At 66.3% G+C, this 23,902-nt stretch overlaps 1 protein-coding gene across 3 annotated transcripts; it reads left to right on the plus strand.

Annotated features, from left to right (window-relative positions):
- Positions 1-98: 98 nt before the first annotated feature.
- JAG2 (jagged canonical Notch ligand 2) lies at positions 99-23,830 on the plus strand. Of its 3 annotated transcripts, XM_074364852.1 has the most exons (26): positions 99-255; positions 437-787; positions 8,399-8,456; positions 10,172-10,423; positions 10,677-10,737; positions 13,643-13,773; positions 13,869-13,988; positions 14,168-14,281; positions 14,521-14,634; positions 14,825-14,938; positions 15,022-15,068; positions 15,171-15,341; positions 16,237-16,387; positions 16,561-16,710; positions 16,788-16,901; positions 17,173-17,286; positions 17,376-17,489; positions 17,632-17,748; positions 18,226-18,253; positions 18,341-18,426; positions 18,907-19,020; positions 19,100-19,215; positions 19,698-19,946; positions 20,552-20,683; positions 22,017-22,173; positions 22,468-23,830. In XM_074364852.1, the coding sequence occupies exons 1-26, from the start codon at positions 190-192 to the stop codon at positions 22,944-22,946; spliced, it is 3,720 nt and encodes a 1,239-aa protein (XP_074220953.1). In that variant the 5' UTR covers positions 99-189; the 3' UTR covers positions 22,947-23,830. The 3 variants fall into 3 exon arrangements, with proteins under 3 accessions (XP_074220953.1, XP_074220954.1, XP_045361641.2); XM_074364853.1 differs by lacking the exon at positions 14,825-14,938; XM_045505685.2 differs by lacking the exons at positions 99-255; positions 437-787 and adding an exon at positions 5,211-5,289.
- The last annotated feature ends 72 nt before the right edge of the window (positions 23,831-23,902 follow it).

Below are 23,902 nucleotides of genomic sequence, written 5' to 3' on the forward strand. Positions count from 1 at the left end.
CCGCCCCCGCGCGCCCGCCGCCAGGGCCCGCGCGGCGCCGCCTCGACCCCGCCCGCCGCCGCCGCCGCCGCCTCTGCCGCTGTCGCTGCCGCCGGCGCTCGGAGGGCGGGCAGGCGGGCGCTGGGAGGCCGGGGCCAGGCGCGCAGGGGCGGCGGCGGCGGCGGGTCGGCGGGCGGGGTCGAGGCGGCGATGCCGGCGCGGGGCCGGGGGCGCCTGCCCCGGCGGCTGCTGCTGCTGCTAGCGCTCTGCGTGCAGGTGAGCGGGGGGCGCGGACGGGGCGCACCGGGCCGCCCCTCGGGGCCGACGGCACCGCCTGCGGGCGCAGCCGTTCGGAAGCCCTCGAGGCTGCGCGCACCGCGGCGGTGTGGGGGCGGGGCGCCCCGGCTCGCGACCCCGGCCCGCGCCTCCCTGCGTTTTCTCTCTGCCTTATTTTTAGGCGGCACGGCCCATGGGCTATTTCGAGCTGCAGCTGAGCGCGCTGCGGAACGTGAACGGGGAGCTGCTGAGCGGCGCCTGCTGTGACAGCGACGGCCGGACGACGCGCGCGGGGGGCTGCGGCCACGACGAGTGCGACACGTACGTGCGCGTGTGCCTCAAAGAGTACCAGGCCAAGGTGACGCCCACGGGGCCCTGCAGCTACGGCCACGGCGCCACGCCCGTGCTGGGCGGCAACTCCTTCTACCTGCCGCCGGCTGGCGCCGCGGGGGACCGGGCGCGGGCGCGGGCCCGGGCAGGCGGCGACCAGAACCCGGGCCTCGTCATCATCCCCTTCCAGTTCGCCTGGCCGGTACGTGCGTCCCCATCCCCGCCCCGCAGTCCCCCCCTCCCTCGGCGGCCGGCCCCGCCCTGCCCATCGCCCCTCGGCCCCTCGGCCTCCCCGCACCTGCGGCCCGGGCCCCGCGTGCGAGCCGCACGCACCCGGACGGGGCGGGGCTGGGCCGGCAGGGGGCGCCCCGCGGCGGGTGGATCCCGGGCGCCTGCTCTGTGGGGCCGGGTCCGCGCCCGGCCACGTGGGCGCGCGGGGGTCGCGGCAGGGACTTAGTGGGGGTGGCCTCGGCCTGCGTGCGCGGCGGCCCGCAGCGTGTGCCTGCGTCGCGCCGCGCGTGTCTGTCTGGGTGGGGAGGCGCGGCGAGGCGCCTCGGGCCCGGGCAGGCCGCGGAGGCATGTGCGCTGCGCGTGCTGGGGCTGGTCTGGGGCAGGCCCTGGCGGAGCCGCCTGGGCCCGCGGCCAGCCTGCGCCCGCCCTGCCGTTTCCTGGATGCCCGAGGGTGGGGGTGGCAGGCGCCTGGGGACCTGGGTCCTGGAGGACCTAGTGTGTGTGTGTGTGTGTGTGTGTGTGGCCCAGACCCCGGAGGAAGGCTCAGTGGGCCCCGGGGCTGTGATCCTCTGTCGCACCTTCCATTCTTGGGTTTTTGGCTTTGTTCTTTTTTGGGAGGGGCCTCGGAGGTGGCCATCAGGCTGGAGCTGTGGGCCTGGGAATACTGGTAGGGATGTGGTGCTTCCCTGCGGGCTTCCCTGGGCCATGGTAGGCAAGGGCTAGGGTGAGCGGACCAAAGCCTCCTGCCTCCTGATGTGGCCTGAAGTGGTAGGTCTCTTACACACATGGGACTGGGTTGGGGAGAGAACCTTGTAAAGTGGGACCTCAGTGGGCTGGAACAGGTCCTGACAGCTGGCGTGGGCAGTGGCAGGAGCAGCGTGCCAGACTGTGCCTGAGGGGCCGTCCTTCCGACCAAGGATCTCTGGCAAGACCAGACAGTAGGAGACCACTGGTACCGTGGTCCTGAAAGAGACTGGAAGTTGGGGCCAGGCTGGCTGCCGTTGGGCTGGTAGGGCCTACTGTTTTTGGAGCCAGCCCCACCCCCGGCTCAGCCCTGTGCTGACACCCTCTCCTATGCTGGGGCCAGGGGGCCTGGCCCCCTCTCCCATTCCCCTCTTTCTGATTTTGGGCCACAGTCCCCTCTGGTCACAGACCTGCCCCCGCGTGCCCGACTGAGCGCTGGGGTCTGCCTTGACCCTGGGGCCGCAGGTGGGGAATGTGCCTCCGAGATGGAAAAGGCAGGGGCAGGCCTGGGAGGCCCCGGGCGTTAGGATGAGCCCAGCCCCCTCGCCCCCGCAGCGGCGCAGCAGGCAGGTCTGAGCAGGGCCGGCAGCCTGTCATCTGCACTTGGGCCGGAGCCAGCACAGTTCGAAATCGCTACCTGAGGATGTGTTTTCTGCTCGAGTTGGCAGCAGTGGGCGTGGGGGCAGGGAGGCTAGGAGGAATGTGGCGGGCCAACGCGTGTCCCTCATGGCTCTCGGCCCTGCTAGCCGGCCGGGGGTGGAACGGGACAGGACAGGCCCTGCCTCCCCTGGTGGGAGCCCTGTAGTCTGGGTACCAGGTCTTGAGCCAGCTCACCTCCCTTCCTCCTGCTCCCAGCTGGTTCTCCCCCGGAGTGGGCAGGTGGCCCCCCCCAGGTGGAGGAGCAGGGCCATGAGGTAGCCATGTGGTTCGGGGGTCTCTCCTGTCTCCGCCTCCCTGACAGCAGTGCGGCCTGGCTGCCGGCTGTGTAGTCGGTGCGGTGATGCCAGCACCCTGGTATTTCCGCTTGGTCGGCAGCAGCCTGGTGGCCACACTGCCTCTGCTTGCTGCATGTCCAGCTCTGTCCCATGAGCCGGGGTGAGTTTGGAGCCCAGCATGCCCGGGGGGGGCACTTGGCTCTGACCGGGGAGAGCAGGGACTGCTTGGCTCCAGGGAACAGAGGAGGGTTCTGGGCCTGCCTCAGGGGCTGCAGGTGGGAGTGGGTGTGCTCCAGTCCAGGACGGGCTCAGACTCTCAGGCTCTCTGGAGTCGGGGGTGTGAAGAGGGCCTTGAAGGTGGCTGGGGTGCAAAGGTGTGGGGAGCCCCCTCCTTTACCTGGCCCAGGCTCTTGCAGACCAGAGGACTGGGAGCTGGTCTGGGCTCCACACCCTCCAGTGATGCTCAGCCAGTCCCGAACCCTCCCATTCCCCTCCCCCTGCCTCTGCTAGTACCCCAGGCCTGGTTGGGGGGTCTTCTGCACCCTGACCTGGTCGCATGGGTCAGTTTTCTGCCGTCTGTCGCCTGTGGTTCCAGGTGGGTGTCAGGCACAGCTTTCTGCAGGTGGGTCTGGGGCCTTGGATGTGGGGAGGTGAAGGCAGGCTGGATACGGAGGTGGTCCTTTCTCTCCTGGTCCTGCCTCGCAGATGCCCCCACGCGTCCTGTTGGCTCCCCAGGAGGTGATACCCTGTCGGCCCGGAACCTGGCCTGTAGCTGAGCGTGTGTGTGTGTGTGTGTGTGTGTAGGTGTGTGTAGGTGTGTGTGCATGTGCTCTCCCTGGGTGTGGCGGGTGGCCAGTAGGGCTTTTAGGGGGACCTGGTGGAGTGCACTGTGTTAGCAGGGGCCCTGCCCCAAGTGAAAGGGCATGCTGCCCAGCTGAAGACACCTGCCTACCTGGTCCATGTTCTGGTACCAAGGACCCCAGGACTCGGCCCGCAGGTCCAGGGCCCCGCCCCGGCCTGTGCACTGTGAATTGGAGGGGGTGGCTGTGTGTGGTGGCACAGATGGGGTGTGATCACTTGTGGAGGACAAAACTGGAGTCGTGGCAAGGGCCACCATGGTGGGCCCAGGGCTAATCTCCTTTCTGACAGTGTAGTCAACTGAGACCTGGGGCCACGGCAGATCCTGGGGCCAGGCTTTCCCACCTGTGAACTGGTGTGACTGTGTGATCTTGTGAAGGGGGACGGGACAGGGCTGCAGGGCTCAGAGCTGTGAAAGCCCCTAGCCTGGCCTCCGGTTGGCCCAGTCTCCCCCCTCCCCCCCTACTGGCTACCCAGCAGAAGGCCGGGGTCCTTAGGGGGCTGTGCTTGCTCACTGGTGTTGGGGGGGGGGGTCTGGTCAGGGGCACACATACCCAAGGAGGGCGTCTGGTGGGATGTGAACACGGGGCCCAGCCCCACCACAGCCAACTGCCAAGGCCTTGGCAGCTGCCTGAGCCCCAGCCTAAGGTGGGGCAGTCCAGGGTCTGCACCTGGGGGCATCTAAGCTGCCCTTGGTGGTGGGAAGCACCCTTCTGCCTGTGCTCCCTGTCCCCCCAAGGAGCCGGGGACTGGGGTCAGGGCAGACATGGTACCTGGCCCCGCCCCACCCACTGGGGCCGCCTCTGTGTGCACTGGGGCCCACTGCCCCTTTCCTTCCCGTCCCTTCCCAGCTGGGGCCTGGGGTCCTGCTCAGGCAGGGCTGGGCAGTCTGCACCCTATCTGCAGCCAATCACCCACCCCGTACATCAGAGGTCTTGTATCTGGGCTTCGGTACTGGGCAGCAGGGCGGGGCTTGCAGTGCCTGGGCAAAGTCGGGGCCCTTGGAAGGCTGCACTGGCCTGGGGGGGGGGGCTTGGAAACGGGCTGGGACTTTGTCCCTGGGCCTTGGCGGGTGGGGTGGGGAGCAGGGCTGCAGCAGAGCAGGGAAGAGGATGCTGGAGAGTTTGTGGCAGGGGCTTCTTCAGGGATTGTGGCTTTTAGGGACTCTCTTGAGGGCATCAGGCTGGGCCGATGAGGGGCTTCTTGAAGACAAATATCTCTAATCCTCAGGCTTGGGGTCCCTACCCCCGGACCCCAGGTGAGCCAGGGTCCAAGCCTCAGGCCCAGGGTGAACTAGGGTCCTCATCTTTGAGACCGCAGGTGAGCTGAGGTCCCCAGGCCCCAGGGTCGACCTGATCGTGGGCTTTGAGACCACAGTCCCACAGGGTGCACGTGATGAGGTGCTGGGAGACCCTGGGCTGCTGCCCACAGGGGAGTGGGTTGGGCGTGCCCAGGCAAGGCCCTGGCTGGTCTCTGGAGCAGAGTGTGGGTGTCTGGGTTGCCTTGTAGGGAGACGTGTGGCCCACTCCTCCTGCTGTGGCCCTGGGGCCCAGCGCCTTGAGGGGAGGCAGCCCCTCCCCCTCCCCCCTTGGGAGACAATGGAGGCAGAGGCCTGGGCCTCTCCAGAGCTCGGGTTTCAGGAAATGTATCTGTGCTTGGTGCTCCTGGCTCTGCTCTGTGAGGGGGCCAGGTGGGGATGCTGCGGGGGAGAAGCCAGGTTGGAGCCCGTGGGTCTGGGGAGTGGGCCCAGGGTCTATGCTGGGCCATGGGGTGCTATGGGGTGTGGCACATCTGGTCCCATGTCTGCCTTGTGTCATTTCCATGTCTTTGAGTTGCTGTCCTGTTACTGCTTTCTAGGGGTCAGATGAAGGATTTGGATCTGGCCTTGGGCACAGGCCAGGGAGGAGACCATGGTCGGGCTGGGATTCTGGTGCAGGTGGGTCAGGGTGGGCTTTGGGAGAAGCAGTGTGGCTGGGCCTTCGGGGACGAAGGCCGCTGGGTGGGTCTCCCAGCGCTGAGCAGGCTGGCAGCCCAGCTGGGTCTGGCCGGGGAGGTTCTCTGCGTCTTGCTAGGGACCCACCGCCGGCCGCCGTTGCCCCTCCCCAGGCATCTGGAGTGGCGGGACGCCCCCCGAAGCCTGCAGTCCAGGCCTACTGCCGCTCCTGTTTTGTAGGGATTTAGGGTTGACAGACCGGGTCCCAGCACGTGGCCCGTGAGGCAACGGCGCTGGAATGAAAGGATGCAAGGTTGCCGTTTGCAGAGGGAAACTGAGCCCTGGAGGCCAGCGGGGTGGAGGAGATGGGGCAGGGGTGGGGGCAGGGGATGCCACACTGGTGCTGCCCCGCCCACCGGCTTGGGTTCTCTCTGGGTGACTTCCTGCTGTCCAGGTGTAGGTAACCCAGCTGGCGGGCGGTGGGGCCCTTGCGGGTGGGTGGGCGGGTACCTGTTCCTGCGGGAGCAGGTAATTGGAGCCTGGGCTTGGGCGAAGGTGGTGGTAATCCTACCTGAGCCGCTGGCATGGGGTTTCCTGGGAGCCCGGAGGAGCTCCTGGCTCCCCGAAGTCCAGGTGCCGGGCAGTGGGCCCCGACAGCCCTGTGGGGTGAGCAGCCTCATGGAGCGAGCGGCCCGGGGCCTGCCTCATTGGTGGGCTTGACCACCCTGGCCCTGGCCTCTCGGGTGCAGCCCATAGTCATCTCCCTGCTCCCTCCCAAGTCTTCCCTTGTGGCTCGTTCTGCCCGGTGGCCATGTTGGTTTCCGGCCTCACTCGGACCCACCTGGCATGCTGCTCAGTGTTAGCAGCCGAGTTGGTGGGGAGCCTGCGGCGCACACAGCTTAGCTCTGAGACCTCTGTTCCCCCATCCCTGCTCTTCCCGCCCTGGGGCCCTGCCATATAGCCCCTTGTGTTTGGGATACTTCCTCCCTTGCTCTATGCAGCCTCAACCCCAAGGGCACCCTCTCTGAGGCCTGCCCTGACTCCCTTTGAGAACAGCGGCTCCATTCCCATCCCCTGGAGCCCAATTGACTCATCCATCTGCCAGGCAGTGGTTTTGGTCCCTGGGGGCAGAGCTGTGACTGGTGCACGCTCGATGGATGGACGGACAGATGAACGAATGAATGAGTGAGTGAGTGCTGCACGGGGTGGGGGCTGGGCACTCCAGTGGTCTGGCACCGGGAGTGAGACTGGCCGGGGAAAGCTGGCCTGAGGGTGGCATTCCAGGCAGAGAGAGGGAACTGTGTGTGCAAAGGCCCAGGGTCCAGGTGGGCATGCGGGGTGGCTGTGAGGAGGGCAGGAGTCATGGGCAGCCCCAAGAGGGCTCTGGGCAGTGAGGGGCATGTGGACAGGGCCCTGAGGGTCTCTGGGACCCTTGTGGACAGGGGTACGGAGACCCCAGTGACTACAGGGAGCTCTTGGAGGAGATGGGCGGCCTGTGCGCTGGACCTGCTGGCCTGGCAGAGGGTGGTGGCAGGTGTGGGGCAGGGGGTTTCTGGGAGACACAAGAGGTAGGTTTGAGAGCCTGGGGACAGCGCTGCGGGAGCAGGAATCGGTTCCTGATTCCTGCCATGCTGTTGAGCAGATGTGTGTCCTAGGGTGGCAGCTGGCAGAGGTTCTAGGAGTTGCCCGGGGGGTTCCAGGGGGCAGGTGCTAGGGGTGCTGGGGGCAGGGGCAGCGCCATAGGGGAGGTTGAATGAAGCTGAGGGTGGGCATGGTGTCCTGGGCCCTGATGCCAGGTTGTTGGAGGGACGGTTGGAGGCATGGGGAGGACAGGGAGAGGGTCCCCAAGGGAAGGCCCTGCTCCGGTGCCCAGAGGCTGTGGGCATGATGAGATGTGGCCGACAGCCCACGGGTGGGGCGGGGGCCCGGGATGGGGAGTGCAGCCCTCTGTGAGTGGGGCTGTGGGGGAAGGCAGAGCCTGTGCTGGGCCAGGGTAGGGGTGCGGGGGTGTGCAGGCAGGGGGGAGGGCCGGCAGGCTGGGGTGTGGGCTGCAGCAGGAGGCTGTGGGATGGCAGGGATGGCCTAGGTGTGGGCCCTCGGCGAGGAAGCATGGGTTTCCCAGACCCCTCAGGCAGGAAGCCACCAGCTGGCGGCCCCAGAGGTGGCCCTCTCCTGTGGGCCCCCAGCCTGGGGTGGAGCTTGGGCTGGGTGGGAGGTGATCAGCACGTCCATGGCTGGTCCGAAGAGGGGCCGAGCGGCAGGTTGGGAGGGCACGGAGGGCCCCAGGTAGGGGGTGGCGAGGGGCGGGGCGAGCTTGTGCCTGTGTCAGGGCACCCTTGCAGAGGGATGTGTCTTGGGATTGCTCAGTGATGTCACCCTGTCGTCACATCCCCTGGGGCATGAGGGACGGATGGTCTTGGGGGAAGGGAGGGGAGTGACCACGGGCTGAAGCTGCATCAGGCGGCCCCTGGGCCTCAGTTTCCCCACCTGGGCAACGAGGGCCCCGTTTGCTGCTGCTTCTGTTGTCACAGGAGGCAGGCACGTGGGCCGTGCACTGTTTGCTGGGCACTTGCTGTGTCCCGGGCGGCGGCACAGTGCTTGGGCCTGTCAGGGGCCTTGTGGTGTGTGTGCCTTGGCCCTGCAGTCCCCGTGTGCCTGGCAGAGGGCACGGGGTGGCAGCGGGGCAGGGCTTCATCCCTCCTGGGCGGGCTTGTGGCAGGACCTCCTGTTTCCCACAGTGGGTCAGGCTCCAGCTCCCCCTGGATCCGCTCTGGCCCCAGGCCACCCCGGGTCCCGATCTGTGGCCATGCCAGCTGCTCCTGCCCTCTGTCCGCTGCTCTGTCTGGGTCGCTCTCCCCTTTCTCCATGGCCTGTGGACCACAGGGCTGCGGGAGCTGGGAGTCCAGGCCTCTTGAGCCTCCGTGACCTTGAGGGGCAGCCTCCCTCCTCCAAGGGGTCCTGTGGGGGTCTGCTGAAGAGACGTGGCCTGAAGCTGCTTCTCATAGCTGAGGGGTGAGGTAGGGGAGGGAGGGTGCAGCCAGGGCCCAGGAGGAGGAGGGCTGTCTGGCGGCAGGTCTCGGGTCCCTGACCAGCCTCCTCCCCGTGTCCACAGCGCTCCTTCACCCTCATCGTGGAGGCCTGGGACTGGGACAACGACACTACCCCAGATGGTGAGTTGGCCCCGGCTGGGTGGGCCTGGGTGCGCTGCCTGCAGGGCCTCCTGCAGGGCTTGGAGAGGCTGACCCCGTCAGTGGGCGAGATGCATGTGCCAGGTTCTGGTCCTGTGCCTGCAGGGGCCTGGGTCCCCTATGACAGGAAACCTGTCCTGACCCTGAGGATCTCGTGTGCTGGCTCCCTTTTTGCTCTGGCTGCCAGGAAACTCTGACCCTTTGTGATCTGCAGAGCTGTGCGTGCGCTTCCTCCCCAGTCTCAGCTTTGTCTGTGTTGTTCTGATGGACGTGTTTTTGGGGGACTGTGTCAGTGGCATACTTCATCAGGTCACTGCAGAGATCTCTGGCTGTGTGGTTGTCTCTCTTCCCATCTGTCTTGGGATGCAGGGCTTGGTGGCCCTCTCCCCAAGGCTCATCTGTGGGCTGCCTGGGCTGCATGAGGGGGTCTGCGGGGCCCTGTGCTGGTTGGGCAGAGGGGTTTTCCATGGACAAATGGGGACGAGTATTTGCATGTGCAGCAGGAGCAGGATGTGCAAAGGCCCTGGGGCAGGAGTGAGCCTGGGTGGTTAGGGGACAGCTTGGGGCCTTTGTGGCAGGGAGCGGAGGGTCGTGATTAGGTCAGTGAGGCTGGATCAGGTCACGGAGGCTTCAGGGGCCACTGGGAGGATGCTGGCTTTTCTCTGGTAGCAGGATTGCTTGGGCTGCCACATGAGGGCAGATTACAGGGCCAGGATGGAGACCAGTGAGGATGCTGTTGTGTGAATCCAAGAGGCAGTTGGGGGTGCTTGGACAGGAGCAGCCTTTGGGCTGAGAGGGGCTCTGGCCACCCTGAAGGTAGAGGCACGGGGCTAGCCGGTGTTAGGACGAGGAGAGAACAGGCAGGGGCCTGGCCCTGGGCAGGGGGCCTGGGCAGCTGCGAGGTGGAGAGGCCGTCGTGGGGATGGGCCAGATGCAGTTTGGAAGTGGATGTCAGGCGGGCAGTTGGATGCTGAGTCTGGCCAAGCCCAGGTCCACAGGTGTCAGTGCTGTGGAGACACAGAGGGGCCGGGCTGGGCGGGCACGGGGACAGGCTGCCCGCCCCTCCCCAGGCAGGAGTGTTCCTGGGAGGAGACTGGCGATGGGACAGTGTGAGGCGTAGGCCCTGTGAGGAGGGGCCAGGCCTTTGCTAGTGTAGCCGGAGGGAGCACGGGTGCGCGGAGTTCCTTAGCCTTTCATTGTGGAGAACCCCAAACTGGTACAAATGCATGGGGAAACTACAGACCCTGTGTACCCCTGGCTGTCAGCTCGGGGTGCCCTCTCCGCGCAGCAGCGTGGCTTGAAGGGAGGCCCAGCTGTCGGATCACTGGTTCGACATGTTCCCTGGGCCTAGAGAGGCTTGTTTTAAGACAGGGCAGTAGTGAGCAGTGCTCAGAGAGAGGGACGTCCCGGAGCAGGAGACGGGAGGACGGCCCAACCGTGTCCTGTGCTGCGAGGGGGACGCGGTGCCTGGTGGGGAAGCTGGGAGGCACGAGGTCACCATCTGCAGGCACTGGCAGGGACGCAGCGCCCCAGAGCAGCCCCCCCCAGTCCCGGCTACATCTGGGGCTGGGAGCAGGAGTCGCCTCTCAGCCCTGGGCTTTCTGCGGTGGCTGGGCCCGTGGCCCTGCTGTCCCGGCACCGCCTCCCGGAGGCTGCCGGCGGTCGGTTTTGTGGGCTGACTCTGCCACCTCCCCAAGAGGAGCTGCTGATTGAGCGGGTGTCGCACGCGGGCATGATCAACCCCGAGGACCGCTGGAAGAGCCTGCACTTCAGTGGCCACGTGGCGCACCTGGAGCTGCAGATCCGTGTGCGCTGCGACGAGAACTACTACAGCGCCACCTGCAACAAGTTCTGCCGGCCACGCAATGACTTCTTTGGCCACTACACCTGTGACCAGTTCGGCAACAAGGCCTGCATGGATGGCTGGATGGGCAAGGAGTGCAAAGAAGGTGCGCGGGGGGCGGGCCCACGCGGGGCGGGGGCAGGGCGGGGGGGCACGCTGGGGACAGGGGGCAGGTAGGGTGGCATGCAGGGGGTGAGGGGCAGGGCTGGGGGGTGATACATGGGGCAGGGGTGGGGCCACGCAGGGGGCAAAGGGCAGGGCAGGGGGGCACACGGGGCGAGGGGTGGGGCGGGGCGGGGGGGCCGCCACCCCACACCTCTCCAGGCACTGCAGCGCGGGCCTCTGCTCTCTGTTCGCAGCTGTGTGTAAACAAGGGTGTAACCTGCTCCACGGGGGATGCTCTGTGCCTGGGGAGTGCAAGTGAGTGCCGCCGCCTGCCCCGTCTTCACCCTGAGCACGCTCGCTCCCTCTGCCAGGCCCCAGGCACTGTGCTGCGTGTTGGGGACACACCGACTGGGGACACAGGCCCTGCCCCTGTGCAGCTTGTCATCAGTGTGGGGACACTCGCATCCTTGCAGCTTGGGCTGTGCCCATCGGCAACAGCCCTGTGAGGATGGTGTGGCAAGGGGCAGGGGAGGGTGGCCAGGGTCATTTCACAGAACACGACTGGGACAGCCTTGCCCGAAGTGGGCAGGTGTCTGCTGCACAGGAGTTGCAGGGGGCACAGTGGCTCATGCCCATGGGTAGGGGACAGGGAGAGGCCAGTGAGTGGTCTGCTGGAGGGTTTTAGATCTGAGCCAGGCTGGGTGCCCAGGACCAGGGCAGCTGCTGTCTGGGAGGAGCCAGGCCGAGGCCACTGCAGGAACACAGGAATACAGGGAGGGGTACGTGTTGGTGAGATCTGGCTGGAGGGAGAGAGGTGGGCCAGTTCTGCGGTTGCCCGGGAATGGATTTGATGTAGCGGTGAGAGGAAGAGTGGAGGGTTAGGGAGGACCTCAAGCATTCTAGCCCGTGCTACTGAACAGTGGAGCTGCCAGGACTGAGGCAGGGATGGCCTCAGGCACAGCGGGCCGGGTAGAGAGGCAGGTCATGTTGGAGGTGATGTTTGCCCTGGGTTTGTGGGGAGAGGCCTGGCTCGAGACACACGTGGGGCCCCACGGCATCCTACATGTTGGCAGGAAACGGGCAGGTACCGTGACTCTTCTGCCCCAGCTTTGGGGTCACTTATTCCAGGACCCATTCCGGGGGGGTGGGTTTGCTTCGGGGCACATTTTTCAGATGAGGACATTGAGCACAGAGACACTGAGGGCAAGGTTTGGGAGCTGCTGGCTCAGGAGTCAGTGGGGGGTGGTGGCCCTGGACCCTTCCGGGGAGGTGGCATGTGGAGTGGACCCGCCAGTCCTGGGGCAGGCGGGGGGCTAGCTCATCACCCACCCAGCCACTCACGCTGCCAGGTCTCAGACAAGAAGAGCCTGACTTAAGGCGGTGTGGGGAGCACAGCATGGGTGAGGGGGCCCCTGGGGGCCAGGACCACGGGGTGTCCGTGTCTTGGGGGGCACGCACCTCTGGGAGCGGTACCCGAGTAGGAGAGGAGGGTGCCTTCCCCTGCAGCCCTGCCCTCTAGCCTGTGTGCTGGGTGTGAGCCTGGGGACTCTGGGCAGACAGTCCATGGGTGGTGAGCACGGCAGGGGCACACACCCTGCCCAGCTCCGTGTGCGGTGCACAGTTTAGGTGCTGTGACCATGGCCCTGGGTGGCTAGTGACTGAGCAGTTGGGGTGGGAGGTGGGTGGGAGAGGGCTGTCCTCTGCTGCCGGTGTGGGCTCTTCAGGAAGACAGGGGCAGGCCCCCCTGGGACAGAGGCCATAGGTGAGCCCCACCCGCCCTCCTCGCTGGCGCTGTGGGTGAGGCCAGCTGCTGCCGGTGACGGCGCAGGGCTCAGGTTTCAGTGCAGGACACCCCCCCACCGGATGCCGCGGAGATGGCCGTGCCTTCCTGCCGCCTCCTCCCTGGACTTCTGGAGCTGAAGTCCAGGAAAGCTGGGGAGGTGGGGGCCTGGAGAGGGCAGCCCCACCCAAGGCTGAGGGCACGCCCTGGGACCCTTGGGTTACTGGGTCCCACGTAGGCGGGCCTGAGGCATGTCACGGCCCCGCCCCCAGACTGGGGCTCTGAAATCACCTGGACAGAGGGTTCCAGGCGGGAATGTGCCACCCACAAGGATGCCCACCTTCCCTGCATGTCCAGGGCTGGTCGGTGGAACCCCTTTTCATGAGCCTCAGTTTCCCTGTCCTGAACTGGCTGAGCCAGCCAATGTCCCTTCTGGGTGCTGTGGGACTTGGGGGTGGCCCAGGAAGGGCCGTGGCTCTTTTCTCTTACAAAAATAAACTGATGTGGCCGGTGTCAGTATGGAAGCAACGTGGCCTGGACATCACTCTGTCTCAAGGGACTTCTAAAAGGGTCCCCTGGAGGTCCTGTCCAGGGCCTGGGGGGCAGCCTGCTGGCCCCAAGGCATCCGTGCAGGATGCTGGTCTCTCTCTTCCCTCAGGGCAGTGAGTCAGGCTGAGCTCAGGGCCCTCAGAGGGGTGGCCACGCCTGGGCTGGGCCTGCACTGCTGGCCTGGGTGTCTTTCTGCCCCTCCTCCTGAAGGACTTTCCAGAGAGCATGTTGGCTCACGGCTCAGGCAGGGCTAGGCCTCGGGGTCATGGCCTTGGAGCCGAGGGCCTCTTGAGGCCGTTTGCCAGGGAGCGGGTGACTCCTCCCAGCTCAGGAATGGCCCTGAATCTGGCCTCTCATGGGGCTGGCCTGGTGCAGTCTGGGGGCCTCCGTGTCCCCTGGTGAGACATGCCCTTGATGGAGCCTTGAGGAGAGAAGTGTTACTGCCCTTGAGCTACAGGTGAGCTCGCACGCAGTGCCCAAGGTTACCAGCCAGGGCCAGGCCAGCAGTCCTCTCCAAGGCCTGCCCAGCCCTGGCAGCACCTGGCACATTGGAATGGTGCGTGTTCCTGGGGTCCCGGCAGGGCCTTCCTTCCCTGGCGCCTGCTTTGGGGCCCGGCTGGGGGTGAATCCCAAAATAGCTCCAGGAGGAGTGACTGGACAGCTGTGGCCAACCATGCGAGGCCAGCGGCCCGTGACCACGTGGACCAGCCAGCAGGGCCATAACCCCCCCACCCTGGCGCGGGGCCTGCTCCAGTTCAAAGGCTGAGGCGGACCATCCTGGGGGTGGCCCATGTGACACTGCGCTGATGTCCCTGAGCACCCCCGGGAGTGGCCCCAGGTCCTGGGGTACGCGCTCACGTGCTGGCTCTTACGCCCATCGGCTTTCCCTAGGTGCAGCTATGGCTGGCAGGGGCGGTTCTGTGACGAGTGTGTCCCGTACCCCGGCTGTGTGCACGGCAGCTGCGTGGAGCCCTGGCAATGCAACTGTCAGACCAACTGGGGCGGCCTGCTCTGCAACAAAGGTGTGGCGGGCGGCAGGCGGGTGGGTGCTGGCTGGGGGAAGGCAGGGAGTGAGGTGTGTGGCCTGCCCCTCTGAGCACCCCACCCCTGTCCCCAGACCTGAACTACTGCGGTAGCCACCACCCTTGTACCAATGGGGGCACCTGCATCAACGCGGAGCCTGACCAGTACCACTGTGTCTGCCCCGACGGCTACTCGGGCAAGAACTGTGAGCGGGGTATGTCGGGGCACAGCGCCTGGCAGGATGTGGGTTCCCAGGGGCTGGCTAGGGCCACCTCTCTGGCCTTCGTGCTGCAGGCACCCCGTTACCACCACCTTGGGGCCTTGGGGAGGAGCCCTCGTGGAAGGAGGGGTGTCTGGGCCACCACGCCCACCCCCCTCTTGTTCCCAACGCAGCTGAGCATGCCTGCACCTCCAACCCGTGTGCCAATGGGGGCTCGTGCCACGAGGTGCCCTCAGGCTTTGAGTGCCACTGCCCGTCGGGCTGGAGCGGGCCCACCTGTGCACTTGGTGAGTGTTTGAGGGAGTCCAGAGGGTTGGGGGTGGGACAGCGCTCTGAGGACTGGGCATGGAGTGGCCGAGCCCACACACGTGGCTGTGGTCCTAGTGGTCAGGGGAGGAGTGACAGGAAGACCCAGTCATGTGCCCCTCCTGCAGTCTCTCTTCCTCATGTGCCCCTTGCCCCCGGGACTCCCCTCCCCCTCCTCGTGCAACCCCCTCCCCTCCCTTCGCCCTCCTGTCCCTTGCAGACATCGACGAGTGCGCCTCCAACCCGTGCGCAGCGGGAGGCACCTGCGTGGACCAGGTGGATGGCTTCGAGTGCATCTGTCCCGAGCAGTGGGTGGGGGCCACCTGCCAGCTGGGTAAGGGCCCCCCGGGGTACGTGTGTGCATGGACTGTGCATGCGGCTACAGCTGCTGGTGCCGCTGGTGCTGCTGGTGCTGCTGGTGCTGCCGGTGCTGCTGGGGCCACTGGGGCCGCTGGGGCCGCTGGCGCCGGGGCAGGTGGGGCAGGTGGGCCCGGGCCCCACCGCTCCCCTTGTCTCATTCACAGACGCCAATGAGTGTGAAGGGAAGCCGTGTCTTAATGCTTTTTCTTGCAAAAACCTGATTGGTGGCTATTACTGTGATTGCCTGCCAGGCTGGAAGGGCGCCGACTGCCACATCAGTCAGTATGGGTGGGTGGGCAGCCATGGGCGGGGCTGGGGGAGGTCGAGGACCCCACTGTGACCCCATCCCTCTGTCCCACAGACATCGACGACTGTCGGGGGCAGTGTCAGCACGGTGGCACCTGCAAGGTGAGGTGTGGCCGGCCACTGGGCACTTGCACCCGTGTAGGGGGAGTTTTGGGGCTGAGGGTGGCTTCAGGGCGCTCACCACCCCCCTTGCATCCACCCTAGGACCTGGTGAATGGCTACCAGTGTGTGTGCCCACGGGGCTTTGGGGGCCGGCACTGTGAGCTCGAGCTGGATGAGTGTGCCAGCAGCCCCTGCCACGGCGGCCTCTGTGAGGACCTGGTGGATGGTTTCCGCTGCCACTGCCCCAAGGGCTTCTCTGGGCCGCTCTGTGAGGTGAGGCCTGTGGGCATGCTGCTCGCCCTTCTTGGCCTTAGCCAACGCCCCAAAGCCACAGGGGCAGCCTGTCATCCCCAGGCCACCCGTGTGGCCAGGAGGGGCCACAGTGGAGGCTGGTCCTGCAGACTGTCCTGGGCTCAATGCGAGGCCGAGACCTCGGCCCCAGAGTCCCGGCTGCCTGGCCAGGCAGGGGCAGGGGGAGGCCCGCAGGGTCACTGCTTATCATGACAAGGCCTTCCTTGTGGAATGAGTCAGCTGGCTGCCCCCATGCCCTGCCTGTCTCATCCCCACAGAGGCTAGAGGGTAAGTGGCCTGGGTGGGGAGAGGCACTTGGGCAGCCTGAAAGGGGCACTGAGTTGGGGGGCAGAGCTCACGCCCTCACCTCCCTCTGACCTGCCCTGGCCTTTGCAGGGGGCAGCGGTGGGCCTGCAGGGGTACGAGGGGTGTGTCTCCTGGCCAGCTGGCTTTCTGGGGTCCAGGGTAGAGGTCCTGTGGAGGGCGGTGGAGCCACACGGTGGTGCTTCTGGGAAGGACCCACAGACCGGGCTCAGGGCAGCCCTGGTGGCTGGGGAGGGGGTCCAGGAGCTGGCCTTCCCACCAGCAGAGGCAGGCGGAGTGAAGGCCGGATGCTGCCTGGGGAGGCAGAGGAAGAGGGCTGCCCTGGAGGCAGGGGTGGCGGGAGGGGCCTGACCACTGCAGGTGTTTCCTTCCAGCTGATGAGCCTGGACAGTCTCGGGTGGGCAGTCTTTCAGTCTCTGGCTACAGAGGCCTGAATGTCCAGGCTGGCTGGGGCCTGAACCTCCGGGTTCCTCGTATGGACACAAGGCCTGGCTCCTTGTCCAGTACCAATGATGGAGGTCTGGGCCCTCACAGATGCCCCTCTGCCTTGTAGGTGGACATTGACTTCTGTGAGCCGAGCCCCTGCCGGAACGGGGCCCACTGCTACAACCTGGAGGGCGACTATTACTGTGCATGTCCTGACCACGTGGATGGCAAGAACTGCTCAGAGCCCAGAGAGCCGTGCCCTGGGGGGGCCTGCAGGGGTGGGTGGGGCAATTTGTGGGCGTGGCCTGCAGGGGTGGGAGCATGGGGTGGGGGCCTGTGGGAGTGGGTGGGGTGATGTGTGGGCGGGCTGCAGGGGTGGGCGGGGGAGGGGTGAGTGGGACAGACAGAGTCTGGCTGAGGGGGCTGACCCTTCCTTGTCTATCTGTGGCAGTGGTGGATGGCTGCGGGTTCGAGGCTGGGACCAGGATGGCCGGCACTGCCCCCGGCGTGTGTGGCCCCCATGGACACTGTGTCAGCCAGCCCGGGGGCAACTTCTCCTGTGTCTGTGACAGTGGCTTCACGGGCACCTACTGCCATGAGAGTGAGTGGGCATGGGCGTGGATGGTGGAGAGGGGCCGGGCTGGCCTAGGGACCCCCGCTCACCCCTGCCTTCTGCAGACATCGATGACTGCCTGGGCCAGCCATGCCGCAATGGGGGCACATGCATCGACGAGGTGGACGCCTTCCGCTGCTTCTGCCCCAGCGGCTGGGAGGGCGAGCTCTGTGACACCAGTGAGTGGGCTGCCTTGCTCCCTCCGGGCCCCATGTGGCCTGTGCCTCCCTGAGCTGAGCCACTGCCCCCCTCACCCCTCAGCGGCCCCAGATAGTCATGGCTCCTCCTGGCCAGTAGGTGACCGGAAGTGGAGACCCCTCCAGTGCCTGGGGCCTGGCTCCCCCTCCCCGCCCCCCTCTGGCTCCCCTGGCCCAGCTCTGGTGCCTCTTCCCCTGGGAAACCCTCCCTGAGCGCCGGTGACCCCCCGCTGACCGGCGTCCTCGCCCCCAGATCCCAACGACTGCCTTCCTGATCCCTGCCACAGCCGCGGCCGCTGCTACGACCTGGTCAATGACTTCTACTGCGCGTGTGATGACGGCTGGAAGGGCAAGACCTGCCACTCGCGTGAGTGCCTGCTGGGTCCTGTTGCGGGGCTGCCGCCAGGCCGCGGCCACTGCTCCCAGGCAGCCCACTGAGCGGCCGTGTGCCTGCAGGTGAGTTCCAGTGTGACGCCTACACCTGCAGCAACGGCGGCACCTGCTATGACAGCGGGGACACCTTCCGCTGCGCCTGCCCGCCGGGCTGGAAGGGCAGCACCTGCAACATCGGTGAGGAGCCTGCGGCCGGGCCTGACCCCCGCTCCTGGCTCTGTCCGCCCCCATCTGGGTCAGGGTGTGGTGCGGGGACCCTGGGTCTCCCAGGGCCAGGTGAAGAGGCCCTCTTCCTCTGCTTCCTTCTCCTCCCTTGCAGCCAAGAACAGCAGCTGCCTGCCCAACCCCTGCGTGAACGGGGGCACCTGCGTAGGCAGTGGGGACTCCTTCTCCTGCATCTGCCGTGATGGCTGGGAGGGCCGCACCTGCACGCACAGTGAGCCTCTGGGGTGGGCGCCTGGGGGGTCTCTGTGAGGATGGGAGGCCGTAGGGGGTGGGCTGGGGGCCCATTTCTCTCCACCAGCTCCCCAGTCCTGCCCCTCTTGCCTCTGCCCTTGCACTCATCCACCAAAGCCCTGCTGAACCCCAAGACACGTCTGACTTCCCCCAAATTCTGCAGCCTTGTCCCCCTACCTCCCCATCGGTCTCCTGCAACCACTTGCTCTGCAGCCTGGGTTCCTGCTCATGCACCCCACCCTCCTACTACAGGCCTTCTCTGGGATGGGTGCTCTGTGACCCTGCCCAGGGCCACCTTGCCCAAGAGCTGCCCCTGCCCCCTCAGCCTAGTCAGGGTGGGCTGGCGTGGACGGTGCAATGTCCGCCCGCCCCGCACGTCTGGGGCACCCAGACCTGGCACAGAGAGGCCCAGGGCGGGTGGACGCCGTGCCCACCTTCTCTCTCTCCTCCGACGCAGATACCAACGACTGCAATCCGCTGCCTTGGTGAGCGGCAGTCCCGGAGGCGGGCTGACCCGGGGGGCGCGGCCTGCCTGCTGTGGGGCCCGCTGACTCCCGTCCTCTCCTCCACAGCTACAACGGCGGCGTCTGCGTGGACGGCATCAACTGGTTCCGCTGCGAGTGTGCGCCGGGCTTTGCGGGCCCCGACTGCCGCATCAGTGAGGGCTTGTGGCGCCGGGCGGGCGGGGCTGTGCGCCTGGGGGCCCAGAGCCGGAGGTCGCTGATGTCCACACACCTTGAGGACGGGTGGCGTGGCCACGGACACTTCCTGCCTCACTCTAAGCCACAGTTTCCAGTCTGTCCCTTGCCAGCAGTGCTCCTGCAGCTGGGGGCCACCCTGTAAGGGGGCAGAGCTGAGTTTGGGCTAGGACGTTTGTTCCCAGAAGCCCCTGCCCATCCTGTTCGGAGAGGCGCACAGAGGGTGGAGGGTGAGGGGTGCTCGTTGAAGCCTCGGCCTGGTGACAGTGACAGTGCCAGGCCAACCGCAGAGGCCCTGTGGGGTGAGCCGCGGCCCGAGCTGGCCGGGGGCTGCTCCTCCCACTGGCGTGGGCCTCCCCTGCTACCGCAAGCCGCCTCCTGGGCCCCACATGTGGGCGCTGGCCTCCCTCTGCCTGCTGAGCCGGCCGCTTTCCCTGCAGACATTGACGAGTGCCAGTCCTCCCCCTGTGCCTATGGGGCCACGTGCGTGGACGAGATCAACGGCTACCGCTGCAGCTGTCCGCCCGGCCGGGCTGGCCCACGGTGCCAGGAGGGTAGGTGGGGGCGCACCAGGGGCCAGGCATAGCTTTCGGGGCCTGGCCCCCACACTGACCCCTCCTCTTGTCCGCACAGTGGTCGTGTTGGGGAGGCCCTGCTGGTCGCAGGGTGTGCCCTTCCCTCATGGGGGCTCCTGGGTGGAGGACTGCAATAGCTGCCGCTGCCTGGATGGCCGCCGGGACTGCAGCAAGGTGCAGAGGGCTCCTGCCCAAGAGGCTCTCCAACCGGTCCTGCCCAGCCAAGCCTTATCTTCCCCCGACTCCCCTGCCCGGGTCTGGTGTCCCAGTGCCTCTGGCCTAGGGTGTCCTGCCATTCGTCCATAACCATGTCACTCACTCTGGGAGGGCACTTGGGGTGGAGGACGGGTGAGCTGAGTCCGCCACCTCTGCCAGGCATCCTGGGAGGAGGGCCCTTGGTCACGCCAGGCCTCTCCATTGGGGCACTTGGGGAAATTGAGGCTCGACCTTGCTCAGGCTCCAGAAACTCCCAAGCTAGACCCCACTTGGCCCCACCCTTCCTTGGGGCCACCTCTGCTCTGGGTGGGGGGTCCTTCCTGGTGCTGAGTTCGTCCTGGGAGCCCTGGGACTCGCTGACCCTGACCGTGTCTCTCTCCCCCACGTGGTGCCGTGTGTCTCATGTGCGGTGCTGCCCTCTGTGCGCGTGCCCGGCCTAGGTGTGGTGTGGGCGGAAGCCTTGCCTGCTGGCTGGCCGGCCCGACGCCCTGAGCGCCCAGTGCCCGCCGGGGCAGCGCTGCCAGGAGAAGTCCCCAGGCCAGTGCCTGCAGCCACCCTGCGCAGCCTGGGGGGAGTGTGGCACCGAGGAGCCCCTGCTGCCCAGCACCCCTTGCCAGCCCCGCTCCGGCCACCTGGACAACAACTGCGCTCGGCTCACCCTGCGCTTCAACCGCGACCAGGTGCCCCAGGTGAGCGGTGCTGAGTGCCCCAAGATGCCCCTGTCCTTTCTCAAGTGGCCACTCGGATAGCCCAAGACCCCTCCTGGCTGCCCAGCTGCCCGGCTGCAGCTCGGCCCCAGGGGGTCAGGGAGACGGGGCTGGCTGTGTGGCCACTAGGGGAGCCTGGCCTCATGCGATCAGATGAGATGGAACGTTGAGCCCAGGGGCAGCCGGGAGTGGCAGGCCCTGGGCCAGTCGTCCCAGGGCCCTGAGTTGAAGGTGACCGTGGGCTGTCCTCTGGGCCCTGTGGCCTGAGTACTTGGAACCTAGGAGGGAGGGCCTCTGACCTGGGTCAGGCCCCCCTGCGCCCTCAGTCCCCAGGTGCAGCTGCTCCCGTATGTGGGGGCCTGGCCCCCCAGGCCCCACCCAGCCCTGACTGGCAGTCTGCGTCCTTGGTGGGAGGACACGGGACTGCTGTGGGAAGCCACTCGCCCCCAGGCCCCTGCCTCCCTGCTCTGTCCCTGGAGGTGGGCTTGAAGGCGTGTCCCACTGCATGCCCCAGGTGCCAGCTGAGGACTGAATGCTCGCAGCCCCTCAGCCCCTGGGCCACTCATGTGCAGCCTGTCTCTGCCCAGGGCACCACCGTGGGCGCCATCTGCTCAGGCATCCGTGCTCTACCAGCCACAAGGGCAGTGGCCCGGGACCGCCTGCTGGTGCTGCTTTGTGACCGGCCATCCTCGGGGGCCAGTGCAGTGGAGGTGGCCGTGGTAAGTACTGGCAGATGGGGTGGCCACCCTTGTTCAGACCATCCTCTCCTGGGTCCCACTCTGTACATGCTCCTAAGAGGTGCTGGGGCAGAGAGCCTGGCCAGGCTGGTCCCCAGGTATATGGGGACATGGGGCAACCACAGACCAGGAACCCACTCTGGTACAGTTGTGAAGGGTAGGGTTGTGGCAATTCCCATGCCCTTGTTGGAGGCCAGTGGAGCTGTGTCAGACCTGGAGGAGAGAAGGTGCTGGCGTGGCAAGGGTGGGAGGAGAAGGTGCGTGGGTCTGGTGCATGCAACTGGGACTCTGGGCAGGGGTTCCTGGAGCTGTGAGGGGCCCTAGTGACAGTAGGAGTTGGGGTGCAGAGGCAGCACCAAGAGTGGGGAGGAGAGCGGCCAGGGCCCAGGGTGGACAGTGGTGGGGTACAATCAGAGGACCCCTCGAGGGCAGGGCTGGGGGAGTAAGGAAGGCCGTGGGGCAAGCTGAATCCACGGGCCAAGTTGTGGTCTGGATGCCTATGCAGACGACGTGGGCAGGTTAGTAGGTGCGAAGTCTCCTTCCCCTGCAGGCTTATCCACACCTGGACCCCCAGCTGCCTGTGTCTTGCTCCTGGTGTCCGTGCAGGAAGGGTTTCCATGGGCTCAGGCTGCCCTGGGATGTATGGTCCGGGCCCCGGGCACCTGCCTGGGCCCTCGGCTGAGTGGGCCCTGCTCTGGGCCCCAGGTGGATATCAGATGTAAACAAGGGATTGCGGGGATCAGGGAGGCTGTGGCTCTGGGCTGTGCAGGGAGAGAGGAGGGGAAAGGGCAGGGCAGTTTCTCAGGGTGCTGGCTGGGTGCTGGCGTTGGGGCGGAAGGGGCCGCAAGGCGGAGGCAGAGTCTGGGGGGAACCCCAGCGCTGGGAGCAGTGCTGGGTTTACAGTGCCCTCAGGACTTCAGATGTGAACGCTCGGCCTAGCAGCCTACCTGGAAGGGACAGTCGTCCCTGCCTGGGTGAAGGGGGTGTCTGTGGAAAGTGTGGGCCAGGCCACAGCCACCTCCCTGTGAACTGTGTCTCCACCGCAGATCTCTTCTTCAGGGAGCCTTCCCCTGAGAAGCCCTGGGGACCCCCAGGATCCCGAGCCCTGGGCCCTGCTCCAGCGCTGCCCTGCTCATGCTCAGCTGCCTGTGTCCCTCTTTGTAGCTGAGTGGGGGCTGCTGGCCTGGGTGGGCGCCTGGGCGTACCCTGGAACTGTGCTCAGGGCCAGGACTGCTGTCCAGGCTCTTGCTGGTGGGGGTGGGGTCACAGGCCCCGGCCATGGGCGGGTGGCTTCTCAGCGCCGTCTTCTGTGCAGTCCTTCAGCCCGGCGCAGGACCTGCCCGACAGCAGCCTGATCCAGAGTGCGGCTCACGCCATCGTGACGGCCATCACCCGGCGGGGGAACAGCTCGCTGCTGCTGGCTGTCACCGAGGTCAAGGTGGAGACGGTCGTCATGGGCAGCTCCTCCACAGGTCAGCAGGCCGGTGGGGGCTGCACCTTGGCCTCCTGGGCCAGTGGGAATCTTTCAGATGCCTGGTGCTCAGAGGAGTGGGACTAGGCCACACCTCGGCTTGAAGTCCACAAGCCCTGCCAGGTGGCCGTCCCACCCATGAAACCCTGAAACCCCTCTGCGCCTGCCAGTCGAGGGCCCCCAGCCTCCCGAGCACCCCTCCCCAGCCCCGATCCTGGGACCCTCCCCACAACCAGGAGCCAGAGGGCTGGGCATCCCAGGGCCGGGGCCTCCCCTCATGGCACCCCTGCCCCAGGTCTGCTGGTGTCCGTGCTGTGCGGCGTGTTCAGCGTGCTGTGTCTGGCGTGTGTGGTCATCTGCGTGTGGTGGACCCGCAAGCGCAGGAAAGAGCGGGAGAGGAGCCGGCTGCCACGGGAGGAGAGCACCAACAACCAGTGGGCCCCGCTGAACCCCATCCGCAACCCCATCGAGCGGCCGGGCGGTGCGGGCGGCGGCCCCAAGGACGTGCTGTACCAGTGCAAGAACTTCACGCCACCGCCGCGCAGGGTGGGCGAGGCGCTGCCCGGGCCGGCGGGCGGCGGGGAGGACGAGGAGGACGAGGAGCCCGGCCGCGGCGAGGACGACTCCCTGGAGGCCGAGAAGTTCCTCTCGCACAAATTCACCAAAGATCCCAGTTGCTCGCCCGGGAGGCCGGCCTGCTGGGCTTCGGGCCCCAAAGTGGACAACCGCGCCGTCAGGAGCGCCGGCGCCGCGCAGCGGGCGGGCAAGGAGTAGGAGCGCGGCCGCCCGCCGGACCACAGGAGGCCGAGGCTGTGTGCATAGTTTCTTTATTTTGTGTAAAAAAACTCACCAAAAACAAAAAACAAATGTTTATTTTCTATGTTTCTTTACCCTTGTATAAATTATTCGACAACTGTCAGGCGGAAGACAGCGGAGTACTCTTGGATAGTTGCTATTTTTGTAACGTTGCTGTGTGTCGCACCTGCTGTGTGGCCAGAGAGAGCAAGGGTGTCTGTGTCCTCAGCAAAGCGTATAGCGTTTGTTACCAGAGGTGGTGTGCTGTTTACAGAATCTTCCTTTATTCCTCACTTGGGGTTCTCAGTGGCTCCAGGCCAAAGAGCCCGTGGGACCCGTGGCCATCGGTGGGACCACCCGTGGCTGACAGTGTGGCCGAGGCTGTCAGTGGACCCATGGCTCTCGGTGGGACCTAGGATGTTTGGCGTGGCCTGTGGCTGTCAGTGGCACCTGTGGTTGCAGTGGGGCTTGAGGTCATCGGTGGGGCCCATGGTGGTCGGCGTGGCCAGAGGCCCGTGGGCAGACCCTCGCTGGCTCCCTGGTCCGTCCCCTCCAGTCTGCCGTCCTCGCTTGCTCCTGCCCGGAACACTCGCTCCAGAGATCTCTCAACTGTGCTTTCAGAAGTGCCCTTCCCGACTGCTCTGTTCTCCCTGGGACGGTGGCAGTATTGAAGCTCGCGACAAGTGCCTTCACACAGACTCTCCCCTCGCAACTGTCAACGTTTGCCGTGGGCACCAGGCCACTGCCCACCTGCCAGCCCCGGCCACCCCTCCTCGTGAAAGTGCATTTTTGTAAATATGTACATATTAAATGAATCACTCTGTATATTGGATTTAATAACTTAAACGTTTTGGCCTCCCTTGTCCTTTGGGTGCTGTCGCTTTGTTACTTAGAGCTGGGCCAGGCGCAGGGAGGCTGGAGGGTGGATTGCATGT

This window comes from Camelus bactrianus, chromosome 6 (assembly GCF_048773025.1).
Source record: "Camelus bactrianus isolate YW-2024 breed Bactrian camel chromosome 6, ASM4877302v1, whole genome shotgun sequence".
Lineage (NCBI taxonomy): Eukaryota > Metazoa > Chordata > Mammalia > Artiodactyla > Camelidae > Camelus > Camelus bactrianus.